Source organism: Lithobates pipiens, unplaced genomic scaffold (genome assembly GCF_037356315.1).
Source record: "Lithobates pipiens isolate NorthernLeopardFrog02 unplaced genomic scaffold, aLitPip1_a1.2 Scaffold_13, whole genome shotgun sequence".
Taxonomy (NCBI): Eukaryota; Metazoa; Chordata; class Amphibia; order Anura; family Ranidae; genus Lithobates; species Lithobates pipiens.
The window spans coordinates 19,957,703-19,983,089 of NW_027507718.1; the positions used below are offsets into that span (position 1 = coordinate 19,957,703).

The window sequence follows — 25,387 nt, forward strand, 5'->3', positions numbered from 1 at the left end:
ATTTGGTCTAAAACACATAGGGTATTGATATTTTTCTCAAACAGCCCTGGTGGCAAGGAATAAGAGTTAAGGCTAGGAGGTATTCGGTACCGGTTTTAGGGCTTTGATACAGTTTTTTTTTTTTACTATACCTCATGCCTCCAATATTTATACCCACGTGAAATTCTTTGACATCATTTTAATTTCCGAATTAAAGCAATTGTAATAACTTAAAAGTCCCATTTTTTAATATTCAATGTATAGAAAAAATATTGGATGCTGATAAAGAGCAAACGTTCTTGCAAATAAGGGGTTCATATAATTTTAGCTTTCTTACTATATATCTCTATAAGAAGCAGTGGGTGAGAAATGGACTCTTGCAGTTTCGAAATACATCCAGACAATGGAGAAAAGTTTCCTTTTGATGAACTGATGCCAGAAAATGGAATGGAAGATTAATGTCCAGGATGAGGTCAAAGGCAGGAAATGTCTTGAGCAGGAAATCTTGGACCTCAACACTACCTCATCACTATGCAAAATGAGAACTGGTTCCTTGAAGGAAAAGGCTGTCAATTCAGACACTCATCTTGCAGAGGTGATGGCAACAGGTGATGCCTGCCAATTGTCCTTGCCTGGAAAGCCAGGGACAACCTAGTTCTGAATGCTGAATAAGTCTGTCTGTCCAAAAACTGGTCCTATGATGACAAAAGGTTGCCATGATCTTACAGGAAGGATGGAAAAAAAAAAAAGGACAATTATACAACTCCTGAAGTGGAAAGATCAAATCTAAAACTGGAGACTCTGAAGTTTCTCCTGATAGCAAAAAAAAGGGAAGAAGAAAGAAGAACACAGGCCATGCAGTGTAGTAGAGGCATGTCAATCACTAGAGTGGCTGCACATAGTTACAAATCCTTTAACAGCTGTATTTAGCTGTATTTAGCTGAAGATGCCACAATTTATAGACCTAAATGTTTAAAAAAAAAAGGAGTTTATTTACAAAGGATATCCTACCTGCAAACGTTTGTAGTTTCTAGCATGTGTCTTCTGTGGACTGTCAGGCACCCCAGGTCTGTTAATAATTAGGTCTGCAGAGCCCTCAGATTCATCGCTGTCACAGGAGGTCTCACTATCCATAGACACTTTCACCGGACTACCTGCCTAATAACAGAAAACAGAAACAGCATGTGAACATTTTAAACCTAACAAAGGCTTACGGTATGCTCATGAAATGTACCCTACACAAACCATTCTAAAAAATAAAAATAAAAAAAATAAAATAAAAAAAAATAAACGAAAAACCCAAACCCAATGATATAATTTTTTTATGACTTTAGATTAACAAGGGAGGTCTACAGGATCACAGGGTCTAAAAAATCTTTTACCAACAGTCAGAACATATGTGTGAACATACATTCAGCCAAGACCAACACTGGTGCATAAACCAACACAAATGGGATATTTGTACATACTTTCCCTTTCTTGAAGTCCATTAAAAGACAAATGAATTCAAGTAATAGCCTGTGGGCTAAAAGGGGGTGCACCTGAATGCCTGAGAGGGAAACTACCCAAGGACCAACTAGGATGCACAAAACCCCCCACATGTAAAAGTGGGGGTGCACCTCCATGCAAAAGACTTTTCAGGGGGGTTAGCTGACCTCTACATTCGAGTGCCATGGGCTGAGAGGGAGCCAAGCTCAGAGGGCTTGGAGTCAACTCCTGCAGACATGAATAAAGAAGGGTAGGATTCAGTCAGTGTCTCCCTAGACCTCCTATGCTGGTGCTGGAGCACGCTCTGTCCTTCTGCAGCATTACTGATCACTATGTCCAGTGCAGGGTCGAAGACATGATGTTCTTTGAAGGACATGATGTTCCTTTGATAGGTCATCAGCATCCCAGCCAGCATAACCAGAGTGCCCTTTGCACCTGCATTGACCTCAGACCCCTGCAGGATATACAGTACGTGTTGATGTATTGAACAAGCCATCCCAACTGAAGCATAATTCTACAGACATTTACTCCACTGGTTCTCTAAAACAAAAGGAGGGGGTTGGGACTTTAAATGAGGTGTGTGGGATCAGGTATGGGTTTTTCCACTAGTTTAACACTTCATTTTTACTTAGCTTACATCTTGGTGTTGGGCTCCAGTTACTGTTCAATACTTTTTAACACTATCATATACCTTCATGTACTCACAGTCTACCTGATTTACTCACCTTTACAGCATTGAAGCCCAAATTAATTTCTTTTTGATCAAGTGTTTCCTTTCCTCTGGGGATCGTAATGCGTCTCCGACTTTCCTGCAGGCCCCTTCCTCAGCTCCCAGGATGAAAATTTTAAGCAGCCACCAGTTTTTATGTTCACATAGTTTAGACTTAGTTGACATGTAAGTACCTAGTGGGATGAGTTAATTTCTCCCCTCCTCTACATATATAGTCCCCCTTGTGTTAGGGTGTAACATTGGACCATATCGTTTTATTTATGTTTTTTTTTTTACAGACATTGATGCACTTGCCCCTAATGATGTGGTGGGAATCTACGAAACGTCTGGCTAATTTTGATGCACCATTTTCTTTTTAGATGGTTTTCATTTAATCCACTCCCAGGTTACCCCACCATGTTGCTTTTCAAGCGATCCAATATGAGGGACAAGTGTTTTATACCTCAATATGTGATCTCAAAGTTGCTATGATTGTTTTCATGAATATCTGGTTAACACTATGACCCATATGTTTGTTTTACCGTGCATGTAGTCATTTTGCTATGTCATGTTTTTTAATGTATTGAATAAAACATTTCTTCTTACATTGACACCTTTTAGCCATGCTATACCTACCTCATTTAAAGTCCCAAACCCGCTCTGTCTCCACCCCAGCTCAGCTCAGGAAAGGGGATTTCAGGAGGGATTCTAACTGCCTGACAGAATTTTTAAAGAGAAAAGCATATCATGGTCCTTCCAAAACATGTGAATGATGAAGTTCCTGAATATAGGGCAAGGGACACGGCCCCAACTGATGGAGCTCAGGAAGACTCTGAAGATTAAAGGGGTTGTAAAGGTTCGTTTTTTTTTATTTTCTAAATAGGATCCTTTAAGCTAGTGTATTGTTGGTTCACTTACCTTTTCCTTCGATTTCCCTTCTAAATGTTTTTTTTCCTTTGTTTTCTTTGTCTGAATTTCTCACTTCCTGTTCCTCCTCAGTAAGCTGTTCTGGCTGACTAAACACCGCTCAGATGATGGTGTGAAGTTTACTGAGGAGAAACAGGAAGTGAGAAATTCAGACAAAGAAAAAAAATACATTTAGAAGGGAAATCAAAGGAAAAAGGTAAGTGAACCAACAATGCACTAGCTTAAAGGAACCTATTTAGAAAATAAAAAACAAAGCTTTACAACCCCTTTAAGCTGTGCCCTCAGAGACTGTGCAGACATTTTGCACCTAAGTCGAGGAAATGCAACTAGGCCCAAAGTCTGAGGCAAGGCCTCAGTTACTTACAAACCAAGGCAACAGGTGCTGATGAGGGTTGGGCAGCTGAAGGTGACCAGGTGACTGTAGGAGGGCAGTGGGAACAAGTCAGAAACTGGAGTCCCACAAGGTGCTTGCAAGCAGAAGCAGCAGGGATGGTGCTTCCTCTACATTGAAAGATGGGAAGGCGTGCAGATCACACATATGTGACACCTAGTAGATGATGTCAGCTCTCAGTCTCTTAACGCTAACCCTTACCAAGGAGAAACTAGAGGTGACCGGAAATCTGAAAGGTGACAAATGGTGTAGACAGTGCTGTAGCTTCTGGTGCCATAATCTGACCATATTCACACAGGGAGTCTTCAGGGACCGGTTACATTCTGAGGCTGTGTTAAGGCCCTGGATCCAAAAAGTATTCTGCAGCTAAAGCTTACCAGTACATTCCACTCTGGAAAGAGCCACAATGCAGAACCCAGTGCCCTAATGTCACATTTAAGGCTAGCCTCACACTTCAAGTCCAATGGGGTCCAGGTGGAGGTGCCAAAACTAGGCTGAAGAAACACAGATTTGGAAAGCTTCTATGTAGAGATTAACTCAAGAAGCAACACAGCAGCAGTTAAAGAGGAAGTAAACCCTTACAAACCACTTTGACCTACAGGTAAGCCTAGATTAAGGCTTACCTGTAGGTCCAAGAAATATCTCCTAAACCTATATGGTTTAGGAGATATTTGCCCGAAAACGGGCACCGCTGTCTACGGCGCATGCGCCGTAGACAGCGGCGCGCAGGCGCACTAAACGCGGCAGTTCCAAGAATGGAGCTGCCGCATTTGTCGACTCCCGTGCGCATGCGCGGGAGTGACGTCATCGCGGCTTTGCCGAATGACAGCGGCGGAGCTGCGAGACGCCACTCCCGTGCGCATGCGCGGGAGTGACGTCATCGCGGCTTCGTCGCTGTCATTTCGGCGGAGCTGCGAGACGCCACAAGCAAGATGGATGCGGCGGACTACAGGGGACAGCGGCGACTTCGCTGGCTCCTGTGTCAGGTAAGTGACACATAATGGGCTACTATGCGATGCATAGTAGTCCATTATGCTTTACCTTTGCAGGGAAAAAAAGAGGAAGTAAACTCATCAGGGTTTACTTCCTCTTTAAAGTCAATGAAAGTGGAATTCAGTAACAAAAACAAAGAAAAAATGGTGCTTGTGACACCATCACGCAAGTTGGACTGGACCATGGCGCTCTGCTGTATGGGAAAGTGCTGATTTATATACCTGCAGGATTGACACACGGGACACATGGCAGCCAAATCTACATACTTTTGAAAGTCTAATACAACTCATGCACTTTGGAAAAGTGTACATTTGTGAAGCAGTCACTTGATTTTTAATAAAATCAGTAATACACTATATGGAGCTATTATTTTGTTTGAGTTCCTAATTTGATTTATATTTCATTTCATTTATTGTGAATACCTGCCTGATTACCTACTACCAGATTGGTGTGAGCTTTGGCCTGCCTATAACCTGAGGGTCAAAGTTTCTGGTGAGTATCACTGCCATAGATGGCGGGTCTCTCAAATTCTGGAGTGCACAAAGATATCTTGGAGGAATATATCACTGCATGTGGTATTTGCAGAATATATTGGATGAAGTCTATAAAAGGGACTTGAACTTCTTGTTTTATTACTACTACTATAGGAGAATAGTGTAATTTTAGGGCTCATGCACACAGACACATTCCTTCTTAAAGCCTAAACAACCTGACATTCTTTTTGGTGTCTGAGAGCCCCTGGTGCTGAGCACAGCCACCTATAGACATGAATAGTCATAGGCAGCTGTGCACAGGTACTCGTGTTAAGTGGCGCATACATACAGACACAAGTCCCTGAAAGCAGGCAGTCTGTACGCATACCTGCATAAAGACACCTACAATCATTCATGTCTAATTCCCAGGCACCAAAATATGCTAAAGGTGTTTTAAGGGGGAATGTGCCCATGTACATGAGGCCTTTTTCATAACTGTTGGCATTTGGTATATGTTGCACACATTTCGGTTTATTTCATTAGGAGCAACACTGCACAGGTTTGCAGTTTGCACAGTATTTTGCATATATTGCATGTATTTATGAGGTGTTTTGTTTCTCACTGAGTATATACTGTATAATGTTCAGTTGGATGTTACATTTGCAGTGTTGGGTGCTGTCTTTTTTGTTATACTAAGCACAAAAATTAGTTCAACTTTCCCAGCAAAAAACTGAGGCATTCTGGGTAGAGAAGGGGCTATATTTGGGCTGGCTTATTTATTTTTTTTTTTTCAGTGTCCACTTCTCCTATAGGTGGTTGTATAACCCAACTATTTCCAAAAGCCTGTGTCCCTCAGTGGAGAAGAAAATAAAAGTTGTTTTTGGCATTTAAAAATCTACACGTTATTCTGTGCACATACAAGTATATTAAAAAAATAAATCATAGTATAGAGTATTCCTTGATATTACGCAGGCTGTTTTTTTTATTTTTATTTTTTACACAACACACGCAAATATATACTGTGTATAGGTACATTAACTTCCAATTATCTCAGACACTTCCAAGCTGGCATCTACAAAATTATCTATACATTACTTTAGCATCTCATAATATTTGAGAACATATGTAAACCTGCAACTTTGTTTACTGCCCTTGGCGGTAGGACACATGCAATCAAATCAAGCATCCCATATGGGAAGAAGGGGGTGCCAGGGATATAGTGATCTTCAAATGCCCATATTTATATACTTATATCTTTATAGCTATACAAATATATATGATATAAAAAATATATATCATCTCAATATCAAATAAAAGCATGCATATGCTGATATAGCAAAGGCTCTTACCAATAAGAAAAAACATAATAAGCATCCATTTGTATGCTTAGTGACGTTTTACATATTGGTAAGGAACTATGCTATAGCTGCACATGCATCTATCACTATGTTCCCTGCCACCCCTTCTGCCTACAGTATGTGGAAAGCTTAAGTTGGACTGTATGTGCCCTATTGACCGACAGCAATAAACTAAGTTGTAAGTAGCTTTACATATGTTATCAGATACTATGAGATAATACAGTGGCAACTGATGGTGTGTGTGTGTGTGTATGTATTATATATATATATATATATATATATATATATATATATATATTGTGAGGGGTTAGCTCGGCAGCGGGTGTGTGTGACCCCCTGGATGGGTTCACAACACAAAATCAGGCACAGCAGACAGCGTTGTAGGTGCAAAAAAACAAAAGATGCGGTTTATTTATGCTACATGCAGTGATACATATAACAGCCAAACAAAAATAAAACATGAAAATAAATCCTGGTCAGCTTGACCTCTAACTACACACTTAGATTCCCTGTCTAACAACTGAGAGCAGCCTTGTGCTGCCCCAGTCCCTGTCGTAGAGGTTTGCCACACAGGCGTTAACTCACCGCACAGAACAGGTGTCACACTCCCCAGTCTATACAACACAAAAAACTGGTTCCAGGATGGAGCATCTCCCTAAGCATGCTGGGTTTTTTTTGTAGAGGTCTTAATGAGCCCACTTACTTCAGCTGGGCTCATTAACTCTTCCCCTCTAATTGTAAAGGTCTGCATAAAGCCTGAATCTAGGGCACACATATTTCCCATCCTGGATACAACCAGGTGACTTTACCTGCTTGCTGCCACATACCCCCCCCCCCCTCTTGTTTCAACCTTGGGGTTGTAACACAGTCAGACACGCATGTATCCGAGACAAAGCATCCACATTCCCCATTTTAACACCAGGGCGATGCTTAACTGTAAAGTTAAATTCCTGTAGGGCCAGGAACCACCTATTTACCCTTCTATTGGTCTCCTTGTTTTGAGCCATCCACTTTAAAGGAGCGTGATCAGTCACCAGGTCAAAGTGCCTACCTAGCAGATAGTACCGAAGGGAATCTAGAGCCCACTTCACTGCTAAACATTCCTTCTCAATCGTGGCGTAATTTACCTCATGGGACTTCAACTTCCTGCTGAGGTAAATGACTGGGTGCTCTTCCCCGTTCCAGACCTGGGATAACACTGCTCCTAACCCAACGTCTGATGCATCAGTTTGTACAACAAAGTCCTTAGAGAAGTCTGGTGAGTACAACACTGGCTGGCTACATAAGGCTGTTTTTTTAAGGACTGAAATGCTTCTTCAGCCTCTGGGGACCATTTAACCATAACCGACTCTTTCCCTTTTGTCAGGTTGGTGAGGGGCACAGCCTGAGAAGCAAAATGGGGAATGAATCGTCGATAATAGCCAGCGATTCCCAGAAAGGCTCGTACCTGTTTCTTGCTGTTGGGACGTGGCCAACTCTGTATGGCCTCGACTTTATTGACTTGGGGTTTTATCACCCCCCTCCCAATAGTGTACCCAAGATATTTGGCCTCCTCCTGTCCAATGGTACACTTCTTTGGATTGGCCGTAAACCCAGCTTCCCGGATAGAGTCTAGGACTGCTTGTACTTTCGGCAAATGTGAGACCCAGTCTGTGCTATGGATAATCACATCATCCAGGTAAGCTGCAGCATATTTCTGATGGGGCCTCAGAATCTTATCCATTTTCCGCTGGAATGTTGCGGGTGCATTCTGTAACCCAAACGGCATTCTCTTATATTGGAATGCCCCATCTGGGGTTACAAATGCAGTTTTCTCCTTGGCCGACTCGGCCAGGGGAATTTGCCAATACCCTTTGGTGAGATCAAGAGTTGTCATATATCGGGCTGTTCCCAGCCGGTCAATCAACTCATCTATACGCGGCATGGGGTAGGTGTCAAATTTTGTAACTTTAATTGTCGAAAATCGTTACAAAACCGCCAGCTCCCATCAGGTTTGGGCACTAGTACGATAGGACTGGACCAGTCACTCTGGGACTCCTCTATCACACCCAATTCCAACATCCTTTGAACCTCCCCACGTATTGCCTCCCGTCGGGCCTCTGGTATTCTATAAGGTTTTAGTTTTATCCTTTCTCCTGGCGGGGTGATAATGTCATGTTCTACGCCAGATGTTTGTCCCGGAAGCTCAGAGAAAATCTCTTTGTTACGAAGTACAAACTCTTTAACCTCCTGTTGTTGGGCTTTCGATAAGGTGTCTGCTATTCCAACCTCAGGAACTAAGCAATCAGGCTGTACTTGTGACAAAGTCTCTGCGACTAGGGATTCCCTATCCCTCCAGGCTTTCAGCAGATTGACGTGATAGATCTGCTCCGACTTTCGCCTTCCTGGCTGTCTAACCCTGTAGTTCACCTCACTAATTTTTTCAATTACTTCATATGGACCTTGCCATTTGGCCAGAAATTTGCTTTCAACCGTAGGGACTAGCACCAAGACCCTATCCCCCGGGGAAAAAGTACGGGTCTTGGCCCCACGGTTGTACACTCTCTGCTGTGCTAACTGCGCTTGGGTTAAATGTTCCTTTACAATTGGCATTACCTGTGCAATTCTATCTTGCATCAGGGCGACATGCTCAATCACACTCCTGTGAGGAGAACTCTCATTTTCCCAAGTTTCCTTGGCGATATCCAGCAGCCCTCTTGGGTGTCTCCCATAGAGCAACTCGAAGGGTGAGAAACCCGTAGAGGATTGGGGTACCTCCCTAATAGCAAACATCAGATAGGGTATTAGACAGTCCCAATTCTTTCCATCTCTATCCACCACCTTCTTTAACATTTGTTTTAGGGTTTTGTTGAATCTTTCAACCAACCCATCTGTTTGGGGGTGATACACAGATGTACGCAATTGCTTCACTTTGTACAACTTGCATAATTCTTTCATAACCCGGGACATAAAGGGTGTACCTTGGTCCGTAAGCAGTTCCTTACAAATACCCACGCGGCTAAAAACAAGAGATAGCTCTTTGGCTATGGTTTTGGCCGAGGTATTTCGGAGAGGAATTGCTTCCGGATAACGGGTGGCATAGTCCAATATAACCAAAATGTACTGATGGCCCCTGGCGGACTTCATTATCGGACCTACCAAATCTATTGCGATCCTTTCAAAGGGGACCTCAATGATAGGAAGAGGTACCAGCGGGTTACGGAAATGTGGCATAGGTGCCGACTTCTGACACACAGGGCAGGAGGAACAATAATTTTCTATTTCCTTCATGACCCCAGGCCAATAGAATCTCTGCAATACCCTCTCTCTGGTTTTCTCTGTCCCCAGATGACCTCCCAGAATGTGCCCATGAGCCAATTCTAACACCAACTTCCTGTAAGGTTTGGGCACTACAAGTTGCTCAATGGTTTCTTCTGCCCTTTGAGCCACTCGATACAGCAGGTCCCTTTCTATAGTGAAGTAAGGATAAGGGCAAGTCTTATCTGGGTTCACTAACTCGCCATCTATTTTCACCACATTTTCCCGTGCCTTTATTAGGGTGGGGTCTTTTAACTGTTCTGTGGCAAAATTTTCCCTGTGAACCTCAAGATCCGAAAACTCCACAGACGGCATGTTTTCATCTGAGGATGTTGGCTCCTCCCCAGTTTCTCGAGTTTCCCCTGCCAATACCGACAAGGGAAATTCAGGAGAGTCCTCACCACTCCCAGAGGAATTCTGGTCATCTTCCTGGTTTATAGGGGCACCAGTGGGGGGCTCAGGACAATCCCAGAGTTCCCAGAATTTTGGAAAATCCCTTCCCACAATAGCATCATGTGGTAAGTGAGACACTAACCCCACCTGATGAGAGAGGTTACCTTTGGGGGTCTCAAAAAACACTGAAGTTACAGGATACTCTCGGGTGTCCCCATGCACACAAATAACAGCCACCCTGTTCTTCCCAGAGACCTCTGTAGTAACTAATTCAGCTTTTATCAATGTTACCAGGCTACCTGAATCCAGCAACACATCAACATTTCTACCATTAATACACATTTTACATAAACGTTTCTCAGGTTCCCGAATGGCAGTGCATGCAACTGTCGCAAACAGCGACTGACGTCTCTCCCTTATAAAGTCACATTGCATAGGCTCATCCACAACGGGGCAATTGGCTGCAATATGTCCCTCTTGCCGGCAGCGGTAGCAAATAATCTTTTTCACTGTCTCTTGCAGCATGGGCTTCCTGGGCTGCTCCCGCCAGACCTTAGGTAGAACCCCCCACCCTCTCACTCTCTCCACCCTCACCCCTTGGAGTCATCTTACCCGCCACTGGGGATGATCTGGTCTTAGGATGGAAAGTCCGTGAGTCCCTGGAAGAGGTGGTCAAGTTCTCTGTAGCCAAGTACCTCTCAACCAGATCCACAAGTTTATCTGCATTTTCTGGGTCTCCATGGCTTACCCATTTTTGGATGGCAGTAGGAAGAGCTCTCAGGAAACGATCCATAACAACACGTTCCACAATGTTTGGTGCGGTCAAAGTCTCTGGCTGCAGCCACTTCCTGCTCAGGTGAATGAGATCATACATTTGAGACCTGGGGGGTTTTCCAACCTGAAAAGTCCAATTATGCACACGCTGAGCCCGGACGGCCAGGGTGACACCCAGCCGTGCCAATATTTCTGCTTTTAGCACCACATAGTCTTTTGCTTGGTCAGGCTCTAGGTCATAATAAGCTTTCTGCGATTCCCCAGTTAACAGAGGGGCCACCAGTCCAGCCCATTGCTCCTTAGGCCACTTTTCCCTTTCAGCAGTCCTTTCAAATGTGGTCAAAAACACCTCCGGATCATCCTCTCCAGTCATTTTTGTCAATAAACGGCTTACACCAAAGGATGCGGTATTATTGTAACCACCTGCTTCATTGGTCTGCGGACGTTGCTGTATTAATGTCTCTATTTTCTGTTGAAAACTCTGCTCTTGCTTCTGCAACAGGTCTATAAAGCGGGCTTCAGATTGCTGCTGGGCTTGTTGCTGAGCTTCCAAACTCTGCTGGTGAGCCTTCTGCTGATTTTCCAGACTCTGCTGCAAAGTTGCATTTGTCTGCTGCTGGGCTGCAAGGCTCCTTTGTAAACCCGCATTTGTTTGCTGCTGATTTGCATTTGCTAGAGCCAGCTGTCTCAGTATCTCCTCCATGCTGGCCTTTTAAAAAAAAAAAACTGCCAAAATTCTCCACCAACTGTGAGGGGTTAGCTCGGCAGCGGGTGTGTGTGACCCCCTGGATGGGTTCACAACACAAAATCAGGCACAGCAGACAGCGTTGTAGGTGCAAAAAAACAAAAGATGCGGTTTATTTATGCTACATGCAGTGATACATATAACAGCCAAATAAAACATGAAAATAAATCCTGGTCAGCTTGACCTCTAACTGCACACTTAGATTCCCTGTCTAACAACTGAGAGCAGCCTTGTGCTGCCCCAGTCCCTGTCCCTGTTGTAGAGGTTTGCCACACAGGCGTTTACTCACTGCACAGAACAGGTATCACACTCCCCAGTCTATACAACACAAAAAACTGGTTCCAGGATTGGAGCATCTCCCTAAGCATGCTGGTTTTTTTTTGTAGAGGTCTTAATGAGCCCACTTACTTCAGCTGGGCTCATTAACTCTTCCCCTCTAATTGTAAAGGTCTGCATAAAGCCTGAATCTAGGGCACACATATTTCCCATCCTGGATACAACCAGGTGACTTTACCTGCTTGCTGCCACAATATATATATATATATATATAAAAAATATACACACACACACACTATATATATATATATATATAAAAAATATACACACACACACACTATATTATATATATATATATATATATATATATATATATATATATACATATATACACACACACACACACACACACACACACACACAATTATGCTTGTGTAGTTTTATAGATTTATTACCTCTTTTCCTAAAGAATCAGATTTAATATCAGGAAATGTGTTGAAAAGTGATTACCCTCAGTAAGTATCAGCTGGAAAATTAAATGCCGACTTAATACTTGTTAGTAATATATAGATAATTTGTATAGGCTGACTTGGAGGTTTCAAGACAACTGAAGATAAAAGATCTTGGGATACCTATACAGTGTATGTAAAGAAGGAATAGCACATGGATCTTTGTACTTTTTTTTTTATGTGAAGAGAAATAAAGATCTTTAGATTTTTAAAAGCTGAAAAAATGTATTTTGCTGGTTTATTTATAATGGGTTATTGGTACCTTTAAAGTCTCAAGAGTTATGGTATGTCTAGATTGAAATTAGGAATGTGGTAAAGGAATTATAATTTAGTGAATGCAGTGTAACTGTAGATTAGTATTTGTGTTATTTCTGGGGCAACAAGAGCTAAAAGCAAGGAAAATCTGAGACCAATTTGTGCCCCCACCCTAAACAGGACTAGATGAAAAAAATCAGGATCATCAGTAACACAACAATGCAAATTGGATGGTCAGGCAATGTTCATTTAAATTGACGGATTCAAAAAAATGATGTCAAGTATGGAGGGCTGCCATTGCTGCCCTCCTTGTAAAAATGTTAATTGCCTGTCTTTACCTTGAGTCAATACTTTTGGGTTCACAGACCTGCAACCAGTATGTTGTAAATTAGCTTTAGAAAAGTGTCAGTGGGTGTCCTACTGCAAGGCTGTTTTTTTGTATGTCCCTGAAGACCAGCTTAAATGGACAACTATAATGAAACACTATGCTCTTTGTACGTGGGTACCTGTGTTCATTATCTACTGCAGAAATCATATTGATTTTGTACTCACTATAAAATCCTTTTCTTGGAATCCCCTGAAGGACACAATAAGTCTTTTACCTTCATGTTATACTGTCATCTACAGTAAGGTTGGACACTGGCAAAAAAATAAAAAAAATAAAACCGTAGGCCAACTCAGGATAACCACTTTTATACTACCAGTTTGCCTCAGTTTTTTACAATAGGCAAGCAGTTTAAAGAGCATTTTTTTTTAGCTGCCAGTGTCCAATTCTGCTGAAGGTAGAAAACAAAACAAAAATGAAATGCATCATCAGATGGACAGGTAAATTGGAATCAATGTATGCTGCTCACCTCAGCGCGTGGCTGAAAACACCAACTTGTGTCCTGGCTGACAAGCCTAAATAGCAGAAATCCACAATAAATAAAGACACCATCAAAAACACATCCCAAGATTTGGTGTACCACACTCAACATCAGTGCTGATGGACATTGGGAGCCCACAAGATGTGCTGATGTTGAGCGTGGTACACCAAATCTTGGGAAGTGCTTTTGATGGTATCTTGGAAATTTACTGTGTATCCCAGCTTTTCAACAGAGACACAAGTTGGTGTTTTCTTGGCCACTCATCACGGTGAGCAGCATACATGGAATCTAATTTACCTGTCCATCTGCTGGATACTCTTATACAAGCTCAGCTTTTGTCTTGTTTTCTAGTATATATTCCTTTGAGGATTTGCGGTCAGCTTCTCAAAGAGGAAACTACATATACAAGACTCTTATGCTGGGTCACTAATGATATATAAATATAATGCAATGAAAATAGAATGGTGGGCCATTTTACTTTGAATTTTCCTGAAGGTGGCAGAGTAATCCAGTGGCTCAGACCAGACCCTATACATTGTGAACTCTGTAAGTGCTGGCAATAAAGGTATCAACATGCCAATTTCTATAGTAGTTGTATTAAAATGTTGTGGATAGAGTTATAATTTAACATGTCACTTTCATCTTGGAATAGTATTACAAAAATCAATCTAATGATACACAAGGCTGTACTAATGACTTGCCTGACTCTAATGAACAGTAAAACTCTTTAAACTTAAAGTGCATCTAAACCAAAGAAAATAAATTTCTAGTTTTCAGATATTTCAGTGCAGTACAGGCACAGTGCACACCTAGTTGTTAGCCCAGTGGATTTCTGGCAAGATCAACATGTTTTTGAATTTTTGCACTTCTCTAGTAAATATAAAAAAAAACACTTCTAACTGTATGTTTAACAGACCAAAGGGGCGCAAATAAGAGAAGTTTATTGTTGGGATTTGCAGATACGTTAATAAGAAAGCAACATCCTGTGATCTTCTTCTATATGAGGCATGAACACTAAATTACAGCAATATTATTTGCAATTGAAATGACCTATATTTGCAATCCCTAATCCATATTGGAGATACAGAGCTGAGGGAGGCACTAGGCTCCACATCTGGTGGTTACAATGCATCGGACCCTTCTGACAGGCTATTTTTTAACTTTGTGCCTGAATCACAGGTATATAACATCCACAGACCCCAGAGGTAGCCCTTTTCACCATCATTTAAGGATCCATTAAGGTAGAAAATCAAGGTCTTTTAAGATTCCTGGAGGTGCACAGTATATGAGAATGGGCTACTGAATTGAACCTCAATATGAAGATAGAAGAGCTGACAGCTAGTCTGCATGATACGTACTCAATTTTCATTGCAACATGGGGCACCTAGATTCAATTCTCTAATTCTGCTTATCTACAAACTCTAATGCCCTGTACACACGGTCAGACATTCCGATGACAAAATCCGTAAAAAAATTTCAGACGGATTTTGGCCCAAACTCGTCTTGCATACACACGGTCGCACAAAGTTGTCGGAAACTCTGATCGTTCAGAACGAGGTGACGTAAACCACGTATGATGGGACTATAAAGAGGCCAGTAGCCAATAGCTTTTGTCTCGTAATTTATTCTGAGCATGCGTGGCACATTGTGCGTTGGACTTGTCTACACACAATTGGAATTTACACGATCGGATTTTGTTGTCGGAAAATTTTAGATCCAGCTCTCAAACTTTGTGTGTCGGAAATTCCGATGTAAAAAGTCAGATGGAGCCTACACACAGTTGGAATTTGTCAGAAAATGTGTGTACAGGGCATTACTGTATAATGTCTTAACACCAGTGCATCTTTATACATTTTTTAGGCCCATTCTGGCTGGGCCCCCTTAGTAATTTTTTTTTTTTTTTTTTTTTTTTTTTAAATAACAAACGTTATACTTTACCTGCTCTGTGCAATGATTTTGCACAGAGCAACCCCAATCCTCCTCTTATGTGGTCTGCCACTTTCTGGGGGGGGGGGGGGTGCTCTGCGGGCTCAGTTCCGCTTAGCCACTAACTGCGTCCATAGACAGTGGGGCTTTTCCCCCCCAACCCTTGTCATAGGATTTGATTTACAGCATCAGGAGCCAATGGATCTCTCTGCTATCAATCTGTCCCTTGAGGAGGAAAAGAGCAGAGAGAGAGTGCTGTTCTCATGTGCAACATTGATTTGAGATCAGACTTGGGTAAGTATTAAGGAAGCTGGGATACAGAAAGATTTTTTTACCATAATAAAAAAAGTAAAAAATAAAATTTAAAAAAACTAATTTTAAGGCTCTAGATCTACTTTCCTCCACTGTCTGTACATTACCCTGTTTAAATGTAGTGGTGGAAGTGCTAAGCCCCCACAATGATAGTATACATAATGGTTGCTTGGTACACGTTGAACACCAGTTAAAGCTTTGCTTTCACATGTATTTTCTACTTTGAAAGCTGGATATAACAGAGGTTTTGCCTGCCCACCACCGCACACTTTCAGTGTATATGTGCTTATAGAAATGCTTCACAACAAAATAAAAATGTTATCAGGCAAAAAAATTCCTAGGAGCATTAGTGATTTGGTTCCTAGTTTCTACCCTATGTTCCATTAATGCAGGTGTGCATAAAAACTAGCAAGTCACAATGGCTAATGCTGACCATAAGGACCCATTCACACCAGATGCAGCAGGATGTAGGATGTTTTTGAATGCATTCGCACTGCACTGAGATTTCAAAATCCATGTTAGCTAATAAGCATCATTCACACCAATGCACAGCATTGCAGTGCAGTGAGAGAAAGTACAGCAAGTTGCATTTTTTTGCAACACAAATGCACATGTAAACACAATGCAAGACATATAAGCAAAAGAAGTTTGGCTCCTTTAAAGTGGTTGTAAACCCTTACAACCAACTTTGACCTACAGGTAAGCCTAGATTAAGGCTTACCTGTAGGTCCAAGGAATATCTCTTAAACCTACACGGTTTAGGAGATATTTGCTGAAAGACAGGCGCTGCTGTATATGGCGCATGCGCCGCAGACAGCGGCGCGAAGGCGCATTGAGCGCGCCACTGTCAGCGGTGATATAACGCGAGTGGCGGCTCCCATGCGCATGCTTGGGAGTGACGTCATCGCGGCTTCGCCGAATGACAGCGGCGGAGCAGCGAGACCCACCGAGAAGGTGGAGGCACCGGACTGCAGGGGACAGCGGTGACTTCGCTGGCTCCTGTGTCAGGTAAGTGACACATAATGGACTACTATGCGATGCAGGAAATCAAAGAGGAAGTAAACTCATCAGGGTTTACTTCCTCTTTAAAGACCTGTCCTTCCCCATACCAAAAATAGGTCAAATGCATGTAAACGAAAATGTGAAAATTGATTTAAACTCACATTTTCTGAAGTGAATGGTCCTGAAAGGAAATCTGTAAGCAGAGAAATATGGAAGCTGGCAGTCACTCTTATCCTTCCACATTTTTTGGAGTCTCTGACCACAGGTATGTGATTATCTGTTGTTTTACCTGGTATGCACATGCTCGTCTTAGCATAATGCAACGCAAGCCCTGAATCTGGCACTTAAAAAAAAAATAGGAACATTTTTGTCCCAACAGATTTAAAAAAAAAAAGTGTAATTTTTAAAAAGTATACTGGCATATAAAACATGGAATATATTTATCTGCATATAAAACATTTAAAATACCTAGACATTTTGGTCTTCATGAGCTTCATAGCAGTACATATTACTTACCTATAAAGGATTCTTTTATGAAAAGCATATGAGGTCCTGGAAAAGTTTTCAAGGCATAATAAAGGTGTTAAATGGGAAACACTTTAACCTACGATAGGTCTGTAGCTCTCTCCTGATGAAATGGTACTGCCCTCTAGTGGCAAGAAGTTCAACAATCGTGTCCAAAGATCAGATTATACAGTAATTGTCTAGGAGACTTTCCGTTGGCAATCTGCCAGCTACAGTAAGTCACAAAGAAGTCCTGATAAAGGTTAATCATTAATTGCCCTCTATCATACCACAGTATGTTGATAATGGAATTAAAACTGCTCTGCAGATTTTTGAAAGTAATAACTGGCAAATGTTGCACTTCAGTGAGCTTTTTGTTGCTACCTTATTTTCTAGATAAGGCTGAAGGGATGATTCTGATCTAGTAAGCCCATACTTTACTCATGCTAGGCCAAGTTCAGGCAGGACCCATTCATCACCTTCGGCAGGCTACAGGGCTATAGATAATGTTTTGTTCTGGGGGGGCGGGTTCAGCAGTAGGTACTAAGTAAAAGCAATTTTAACCACTTCAGCCCAGGAGGATTTGGCTGACCATAGACCAGAGCACTTTTTGCGATTTAGTTAGATTTAACTAACAATTGTGTGGTCGTGCAATGTGGTTCCCAAACAAAAGTGATGTATTTTTTTCCCTGATGGATTACTGTACTAACACACCCGACGTACTATTGCGTTCTGACAGGGGGACTGACACCGCCCCCCCGCCCCCCCACCACCACAATTCAGTGCTCTCAGGCATTGGACTGCCTACCACAGGCGGTGCACTGTAATAGTCAATCTTACTGGGTAGGTGCAAAGGGCACCATCTTGTAGAAGGCAGCAGACTCACTGATTTTTTGTTAACCCATACAGTCCATACATATAGAACATACCTCCCAACTTTTGAACTTGAGAATAAAGGACATGGCAGGGAAGTAGTGACCTGCAGCACAGCTCCGCAAAAAAGTGGCTGTGGCCAAACATGCTAGTGGGAGGGGCTTAAGGGCAGTGGCTAAACAAAACTTGGACTTTCTTGTACCTATTAAACATGCTTTTAATGCTGTGTCACAAGCTAGAGTCTCGGGGCTACATATAAACCTCAAAAAGGATCACTAAGGCACATGGAAGGAAGGACAAGATGGAAGACAGAGAGCCCACCCACACAATGTGGGTTGTAGGCAGAGCTGACCTAGCCTCCCTCCTCTCCCATTGGTACTGGTTGTAGAGTGGGCAGACAAGCCGGAGGGCAGGTGAGTGGAAGGTGGAGGAGCTGTGCTGGAGGGGCACCGAGCAAGTCTCAGCCTAAATAAGAGAAATATAATACAGCGCTTTACAAACGTGCCCATATAAGTGAAAAATAGACAGACAATGAGTGACAAAGTCCAATTGAAAGTGATATAAAGTCCAAAATAAGACTGTATAGGTGCTTCACATCCAAAGAGCAAAGTTGCAGGGAATACTTCTACTTAAGCATGCTGGATATCATGATGGATTACAGGGAGAAGTGATTTCTGCTCAAACAAATAATGGCTGAGTTTTCCTACGATTGAGAACTAACGTGGAAGGATCGTGTATTTTCCAATTTCCATCATCCAATCTTGCCATCCAGTAATTCCCGTGGATATTGTTATAAGTCTGTATCGACTCCCAGACTGAAAAGCTGGGTGTCATCGTGATCCAGTGAGTGGGGGCACATGTGGGGTGTTTTGTTACACCTGAACCTGTCTGCAATTTTCTTCCTTACATATCTGTACATCAGATGAGAAGTATTCCCTGCAACTTTGCACTTTGGATGTGAAGCACCTATACAGTCTTATTTTGGACTTTATATCACTTTTATGGTCTATATGGACTTTGTAACTTATTGTTTGTTTATTTTTCACTTATATGGCCACATGTTTGTAAAACGCTATATTATTTCTCTTAAGTTCAAGTGTTGAGCACTTTGTGTATAGCAGCTTCATTCACTTTTGAGTCCCTTTTTTTCCCTCATATATATTTTTTCACAAGCCTTGACAGCTGCAGCACAACATGGCGCACACCTGCCAGGTGGACTAGTGGAGTCAAGTCTCCACAGTGGGATTCAGCCTAGATTTGCGGGAACGCAGGGAATCTAGGGTGGTTGGGAGGTATGATAGAGAATACGAACAGATACTAAGAATTACACCCAGCATACAGGATAGAAGAAGTGGTACTGTGTAGAGTCCATACATACAGAAAAAGAGGAGATACTGTGACTACAGCACAGCCAGGAAACACAACTGCAAAGGAAAACTCAGCCCTGCCTCCGTTGCTCTCATTAAGACCCTGTTCACATGTAGAAATTTGGGATTGTGGGCAGAATATTGCTGTGATTCTGCTTGCTGCTGCAGCTCCCCAATTCCAAATCACACTGCAATGCTGGAAAAAACGCAGCACATATGTTTGTGTTCCATTCATTTTTAGTGGCACCAAAACATGGTGTGGTTTTTGGAATGCTTGTTGTGAAATAAATCGCTCAATAAGCATAGCAAAACCACACCGCATTTTGGTGCCAGTAAAAATTAATGGAACACCAACATATGTGTTGCGTTTTTCCAGCATTACGATTTCGAATCGGGGAGCGGCTGCTGCAGGCAGAATCACAGTGATATTCGGCCCACAATTCCAGATCGCTACATGTGAACAGTCAGGGCCTAACAGACTAACACAATAGCAATTATAGAAGATGCAGCCCAGCACCTCAATCACCAAACTTTGCCTGCAGTTCCCACAATCTCAGATAGTAATAGTATGATGTATGAACCAATGACAGGAAGAAATTCTGCACTGCAGCCCTGCAGTTTTAGCCCGACTGTGGGCTGGAGGACAAGGGAAAGAGGCACAGACACACATACCTGGTGACCTAGAGTGGACTGAATCACTGGGAGTCTGGAACTGAGAGAAGCAGCACAACACTTCATGATGATGATCAGAAGCATTTCATCCACATCCAGACAGCAGGCAGGCCAGCGGCTAAAAACACCCTCGAGGGACCAGCTCCTAACTCAAGTGACAGGCAAAGGCCGAAAGCGACACTTCAAGGAGGCGGAGGAGCCAATGGAAAAAGAACGAACTGGTAGGTGAGATAGGCGCTGGCTGCTCCCTCCTGTTTTGCTCAGTGCTGCTGCCTACTGTCCTGGAGGCTGTGGCCGCCTGGACAAGACAACCATGTCATATGGAGGTGCCAAGGTGGAGGCGGAGCAGCAAGAGCACTGTCAGCCAGAGCCTCCCACCACAGCCCAAGCCAAACCTGACAGCGAGGGCTGATAATAACCGCAGGCAGCAGCACAACAGTGAGTGCCAAGTGTTCCGGCGGCACGGCCGGCCACCAGCACCCTTAGATAAGCAGAGGAGCACAACTTCTAATTTACACTGATGCCCTGAACCCCTCTAAGCCCCCCCCCACCCCCCCACCTACATCCCTGCCAAGCTACCCTGCTGCCTAAGAAATACCCAGTAATTGCATGTATGTCAAATCCTTAAACATATGTAGAAATACAATCCTCAACCGTAATTATAAAGAGTATTACCACGTTAACAGCGCTTATAATCTATTAATTAATAGACTTATGCAAAAACATAATAATAATAAATAACAGTACAGTTAAAAAAAGACAATTCATAAAGTCCCAAGAAAAAGTTCATCAAGTGCGTGAAGTGCTCCAGGAACCCCCAGGCTTATAGGAAAATCCTCACAGGGAATATACACCACGCCATGCAGGCAGAGAAAACCTTGTGCTCTGTGTGACCCCCTTTTGGTTGTGCACTTACCCCCTAAAGGGTTAATGACAGGCGCTTCACAAGAATCTCACTGGGCTGCTCAAATGGTTGTCAGAAGCTGAAAGCACGCGCTCATCAGAATAACCAGCCCAGAGATTCACTCTCACCAGGCGCTCACTAGTAATTCAATTGGCTAATCCATGTAATTATGCGAAAAACACAAACAAGGAGATATCCATAAGGTAAACCTGTTTAATCTTAAAATCGCACTCCACACACAAGTAAAATCTGCTTATTAAGTAAAATAAGCATTAAAACCACTTAAAACGTATCCAGTCACGATCGGTTAAGTCTCACCACTAACTCGCTGATGCTTGCTAACAGGCAGAGGCGGCGAGTCCCAGGATAAACTTTGCTGGCGTGTGGACACAGGACAGCTGCATAGTCACACCCATACGCGTTTCGTAATCATCTTCATTGCATGTATGTGGGAGCATGTTACACTGCCTCTGCAAACTCACAATGCAGCACGGTGCCAATCACCAGGCCTGAGCATTGACATCTGGGGCAGGGGAGCATAGTCCTATGAAAGCCTCAACTTCAACTGCTTATTGAGATAAATTAAAAACTTTCCTTTAATAAAAAGGAAGACACAAAGTAAACCGAAAACAAAGATTTAAAGCCCAACACCAGCCAAAACTTTTCACTTAAGTTTTGGATGGATTGGGGAAGAGTTAGACCGTTTTTTTTGGTTTTATTGCGGTCTTTGCCTTGCTGCCGCAGAATTCCCTGTTTTTTGTTCTGGGGCTGGAAGTGAGGGGAAGTTTCTCCAGAACTGTCAAAGGTAGTACTAAAAAGCTAAGTAACATTTTAATCACTCTATTGAAAACTAGAAAACAAAAATATGTGCATTAACCTCCCTGGCGGTATGATTATTTCTGATTTTAGGTGCTGAAAGCGGTACAATTATTTTGCATGGAAATTTGGCGTTTTATATTGTAGGCCTGCAATTCTTAGGAATAACTCTCTTAAATCTGTTCAAACCAGAGTCTAGTAGACATCCCGGGTATGATAAAGTTTATAATATAATAATAATAATAATAATAATAATAATAATACTAATATAATAAATAACTATAAATAATTATAACAAATAATAATAAAAATGATTCAATAATGTAATCAAATCCAAAAACACAGAAATTTGCTCATTTGCAGAATTGTCGCTGTCATTAGATTTAGTGTTTGATGACGGATCTCCCCACAAATCGCTATCGCTCAATTGTGCAAGTGATTCTAATTTATTATCGCTGTTTTCTAGCTGGTCTAAAATCAATTTAGACATAAAGGGACACTTTTTGGTTGCTATGGACAATCTCCAAATTCCAGGCAGAAAAAAAAACTGTATTTATAATATAAAACTACATGCAGGGCTCTGGACAGACCACTAGAGACAAAGGGGATGTGTATTTTTTTTATACAGTACTGTAATCTGTAAGAGTACAGTACTGTATGTGTATTTTTACTTCTTTGAATTTATCACCAATCCCTGCTCCCGTGCGTCGTAACGTCGCAGGGAACGGAGCTCAGCGGGACTCAGGCACTGTGTGAATCGAGCGAAGGACGGCTCGCACACACAGCGAGGGGACATCGCTGGATCCAGGGGACAAGGTAAGTAACTCTCCCTGTATCCAGCGATGCGATCCCGAGTCTGACTCGGGGTTACCACTTGTGGTACTGAAATCCCAGCCCGAGCCAGACTCGGGATTACCGCCAAGGAGGTTAAATAGGTTTTAACATTTATTAAAAGTTATTACAAAAAATAGTATCCAAAATACAACCCATTAGTATTGGTGCATCAACAAATGTTAACCACTTAACCCCCGAACCATTTTCCAGCTAAAAGGACCAGGCCTCTTTTTGCGATTCGGCACTGCGTCGCTTTAACTGACAATTGCACGGTCGTACGACGTGGCTCCCAAACAAAATTGGCGTCCTTTTTTTCCCGCAAATAGAGCTTTCTTTTGGTGGTATTTGATCACCTCTGCAGTTTTTATTTTTTGCGCTATAAACAAAAATAAAGCGACAATTTTGAAAAAAAAAAATGCAATTTTTTTTACTTTTTGCTATAATAAATATCGCCCAAAAATATATTATAAAACATTTTTTTTGCTCAGTTTAGGCCGATACTTATTCTTCTACATATTTTTGGTAAAAAAAATATATATATATAATCGCAATAAGCGTATATTGATTGGTTATAGCGTCTACAAAATAGGGGATACTTTTGGCAGCGATCAGCGATTTTTATTGTGACTGCAACATTATGGCGGACAATTTTGACATATTTTTGGGACCACTGGCATTAATACAGCGATCAGTGCGATTAAAAATGCACCGATTACTGTAAAAATGTCACTGGCATTGAAGGGGTTAACCACTAGGGGGCAGTGTAGGGGTTAAGTGTGAGTGTGTGTTTTTTTTTACTGTAGGGGGCGTGGCTATGACAGGGAACAGACTCACTAGGAAGCACAGGGAGAGGTTTGTTTACACTTACCTCAACCCGTTCTTCAGCTCTGTGACCCAATCGCGGGACACCGGCGGCAATCGGGTCCGTGGTCACGGAGATCTGGACCAAGTCGCATGTGCGCCGTGGCCGGCGCGCTCATGACCCACGGCTGGGCTCTTAAAGGGCAACGTACCTGTACGTGCCTGTGCCCAGCCGTGCCATTCTGCCGACGTATTTCGGCGTGAGACGGTCCTTAAGTGGTTAAAGAAGAATTCCAGGTACGTAATTTTTAACATAGTTAAAATGATTAAGCTTGGACTAACGTAACTATGCATATTCCATACCTGTGGGATTCCTCTAGAAGCTGGAAAGCACTGTAGTAGGCACCACTACTACAGTGATCTCCATTAGCTTCCGGGTCCAGAGTCGAGCAGTTGCCCTGCAACAGGAGGTTAGCCGCTCAGCATGGTCACCATTAAGAGAATACTTTGTTCTTTCTCAATGAATAAAAAGAGTTCTCTGATTGGACAAGGCAGAGAGGGTAGTGATGTACCGCACTCCAAATTGTTCATTCAAAGAACACATTGCATTCATTGAGGAAATACAAAGCATTCTCCGAATGGTGCCCGTGCCAAGCGGCTGACCTCCTGTGTTCACAATGCAACAGGGCAGCCATTCAGAACCAAGAAGCTAGTAAAGATCACTGGAGTAGCTGTGTCTACTACAGGGATTTCCTTCTTCCTAAGGGATCCCAGTGTAACTATGTCAAAAATTTCATATCTAAAATGTTTCTTTAATGTATATGTAAAGTGACGTTTTTTTTTTTATTTGTAGTAAAGTTAAAACCTCTAGCATTTCTTCTCTCTTTCTCCTTGTGTCCCATTAATTACACTTTCCTTTAATTTCCTGTGCTAGAAGTACAACAGAAAGTGAGGGAAAATCTATACAAATTGAGTGGAATTCTCCTCTTAAACAGTTGTTAGAGGAACATATGTCACCAATGGAAGATTTATACCCATTGTTTTGGTAGATATACATATATTTTAACTAGGCTTAAGTTGGCAATACATCAGTATATTTTCATATGAACATTCTCAGTACATTCAATGACTTGACAAATGTTGTTCAAAAGTACCTCAAAATTTAGTTTGCTTTTATTTATTTTGGAATGAATGGACTCTCTCAAACAAAAACCACAAACTCTTAAAAATGTGTTCACTGTAAAAAAAAAAAAATGTCATCCTGCTTTTGAACATCATCATCACTGTGGTCAAAAACCAAATGCTGATTTGATCGGGAAACATTCTTAAAATGGAACAAAAATCCACTATTGTTTGGCCAGCTTAAGACATTAGATGACAGTCGGTCATGCGCCGCTTGAAGGTTGTTCCTTTAAATGATCTTACTGCAAACATGCTCTATGAAGCATAAAAAAACAGGCACACAACCCTGTTATAGGCCTATGCAAGGGGAAATCCAGAGAAAACTTAACCTAGCCAACTTCTACCTACCTCCAGAACAACTGGCTTACATAAAATCAGTCAAGTCAGGCAGAAGCCATTTCAAGTAAATGCTTAGCTTTTACTTTTTGGAAATAAAATTAAGCTACGATATACCATCCACATAATAACATTTTCCTAATTGTATTGGCTGATGTATGTATAATGTATGGACAATTACTTACCTGCATGGGAGAATATGGAATACAGTCCATGGACAATTCTCTAAAGGATAAAGCAAAAGTACAAATATTTAATACATTTTTTATATAACAGAGACATAGTAGACGGATGGGGGTTGATTTACTAAAATTGGTGCACACAGAATCTGGTGCAGCTGTGCATAGTAACCAATCAGCTTTTAGGTTTTAGACTAGGTTCACCTGAACTCGCACGATTTTATTCCTGCATGCCAGTTCAACTTC

General features: G+C 42.0%; 1 protein-coding gene across 2 annotated transcripts in view; it reads right to left on the bottom strand.

The window, feature by feature from the left end:
• The window catches only part of CEP78 (centrosomal protein 78), a 92,495-nt gene that overhangs the window by 18,663 nt on the left and 48,445 nt on the right, over positions 1–25,387 (bottom strand). For both annotated transcript variants that reach the window (XM_077474890.1, XM_077474889.1), the window contains exons 11-12: positions 25,148–25,187; positions 991–1,137 (exon numbers count right to left, since the gene is read on the bottom strand). In XM_077474890.1, the coding sequence (XP_077331016.1) occupies positions 991–1,137; positions 25,148–25,187 (187 nt within the window). The remainder of the gene's footprint in view (positions 1–990; positions 1,138–25,147; positions 25,188–25,387) is intronic.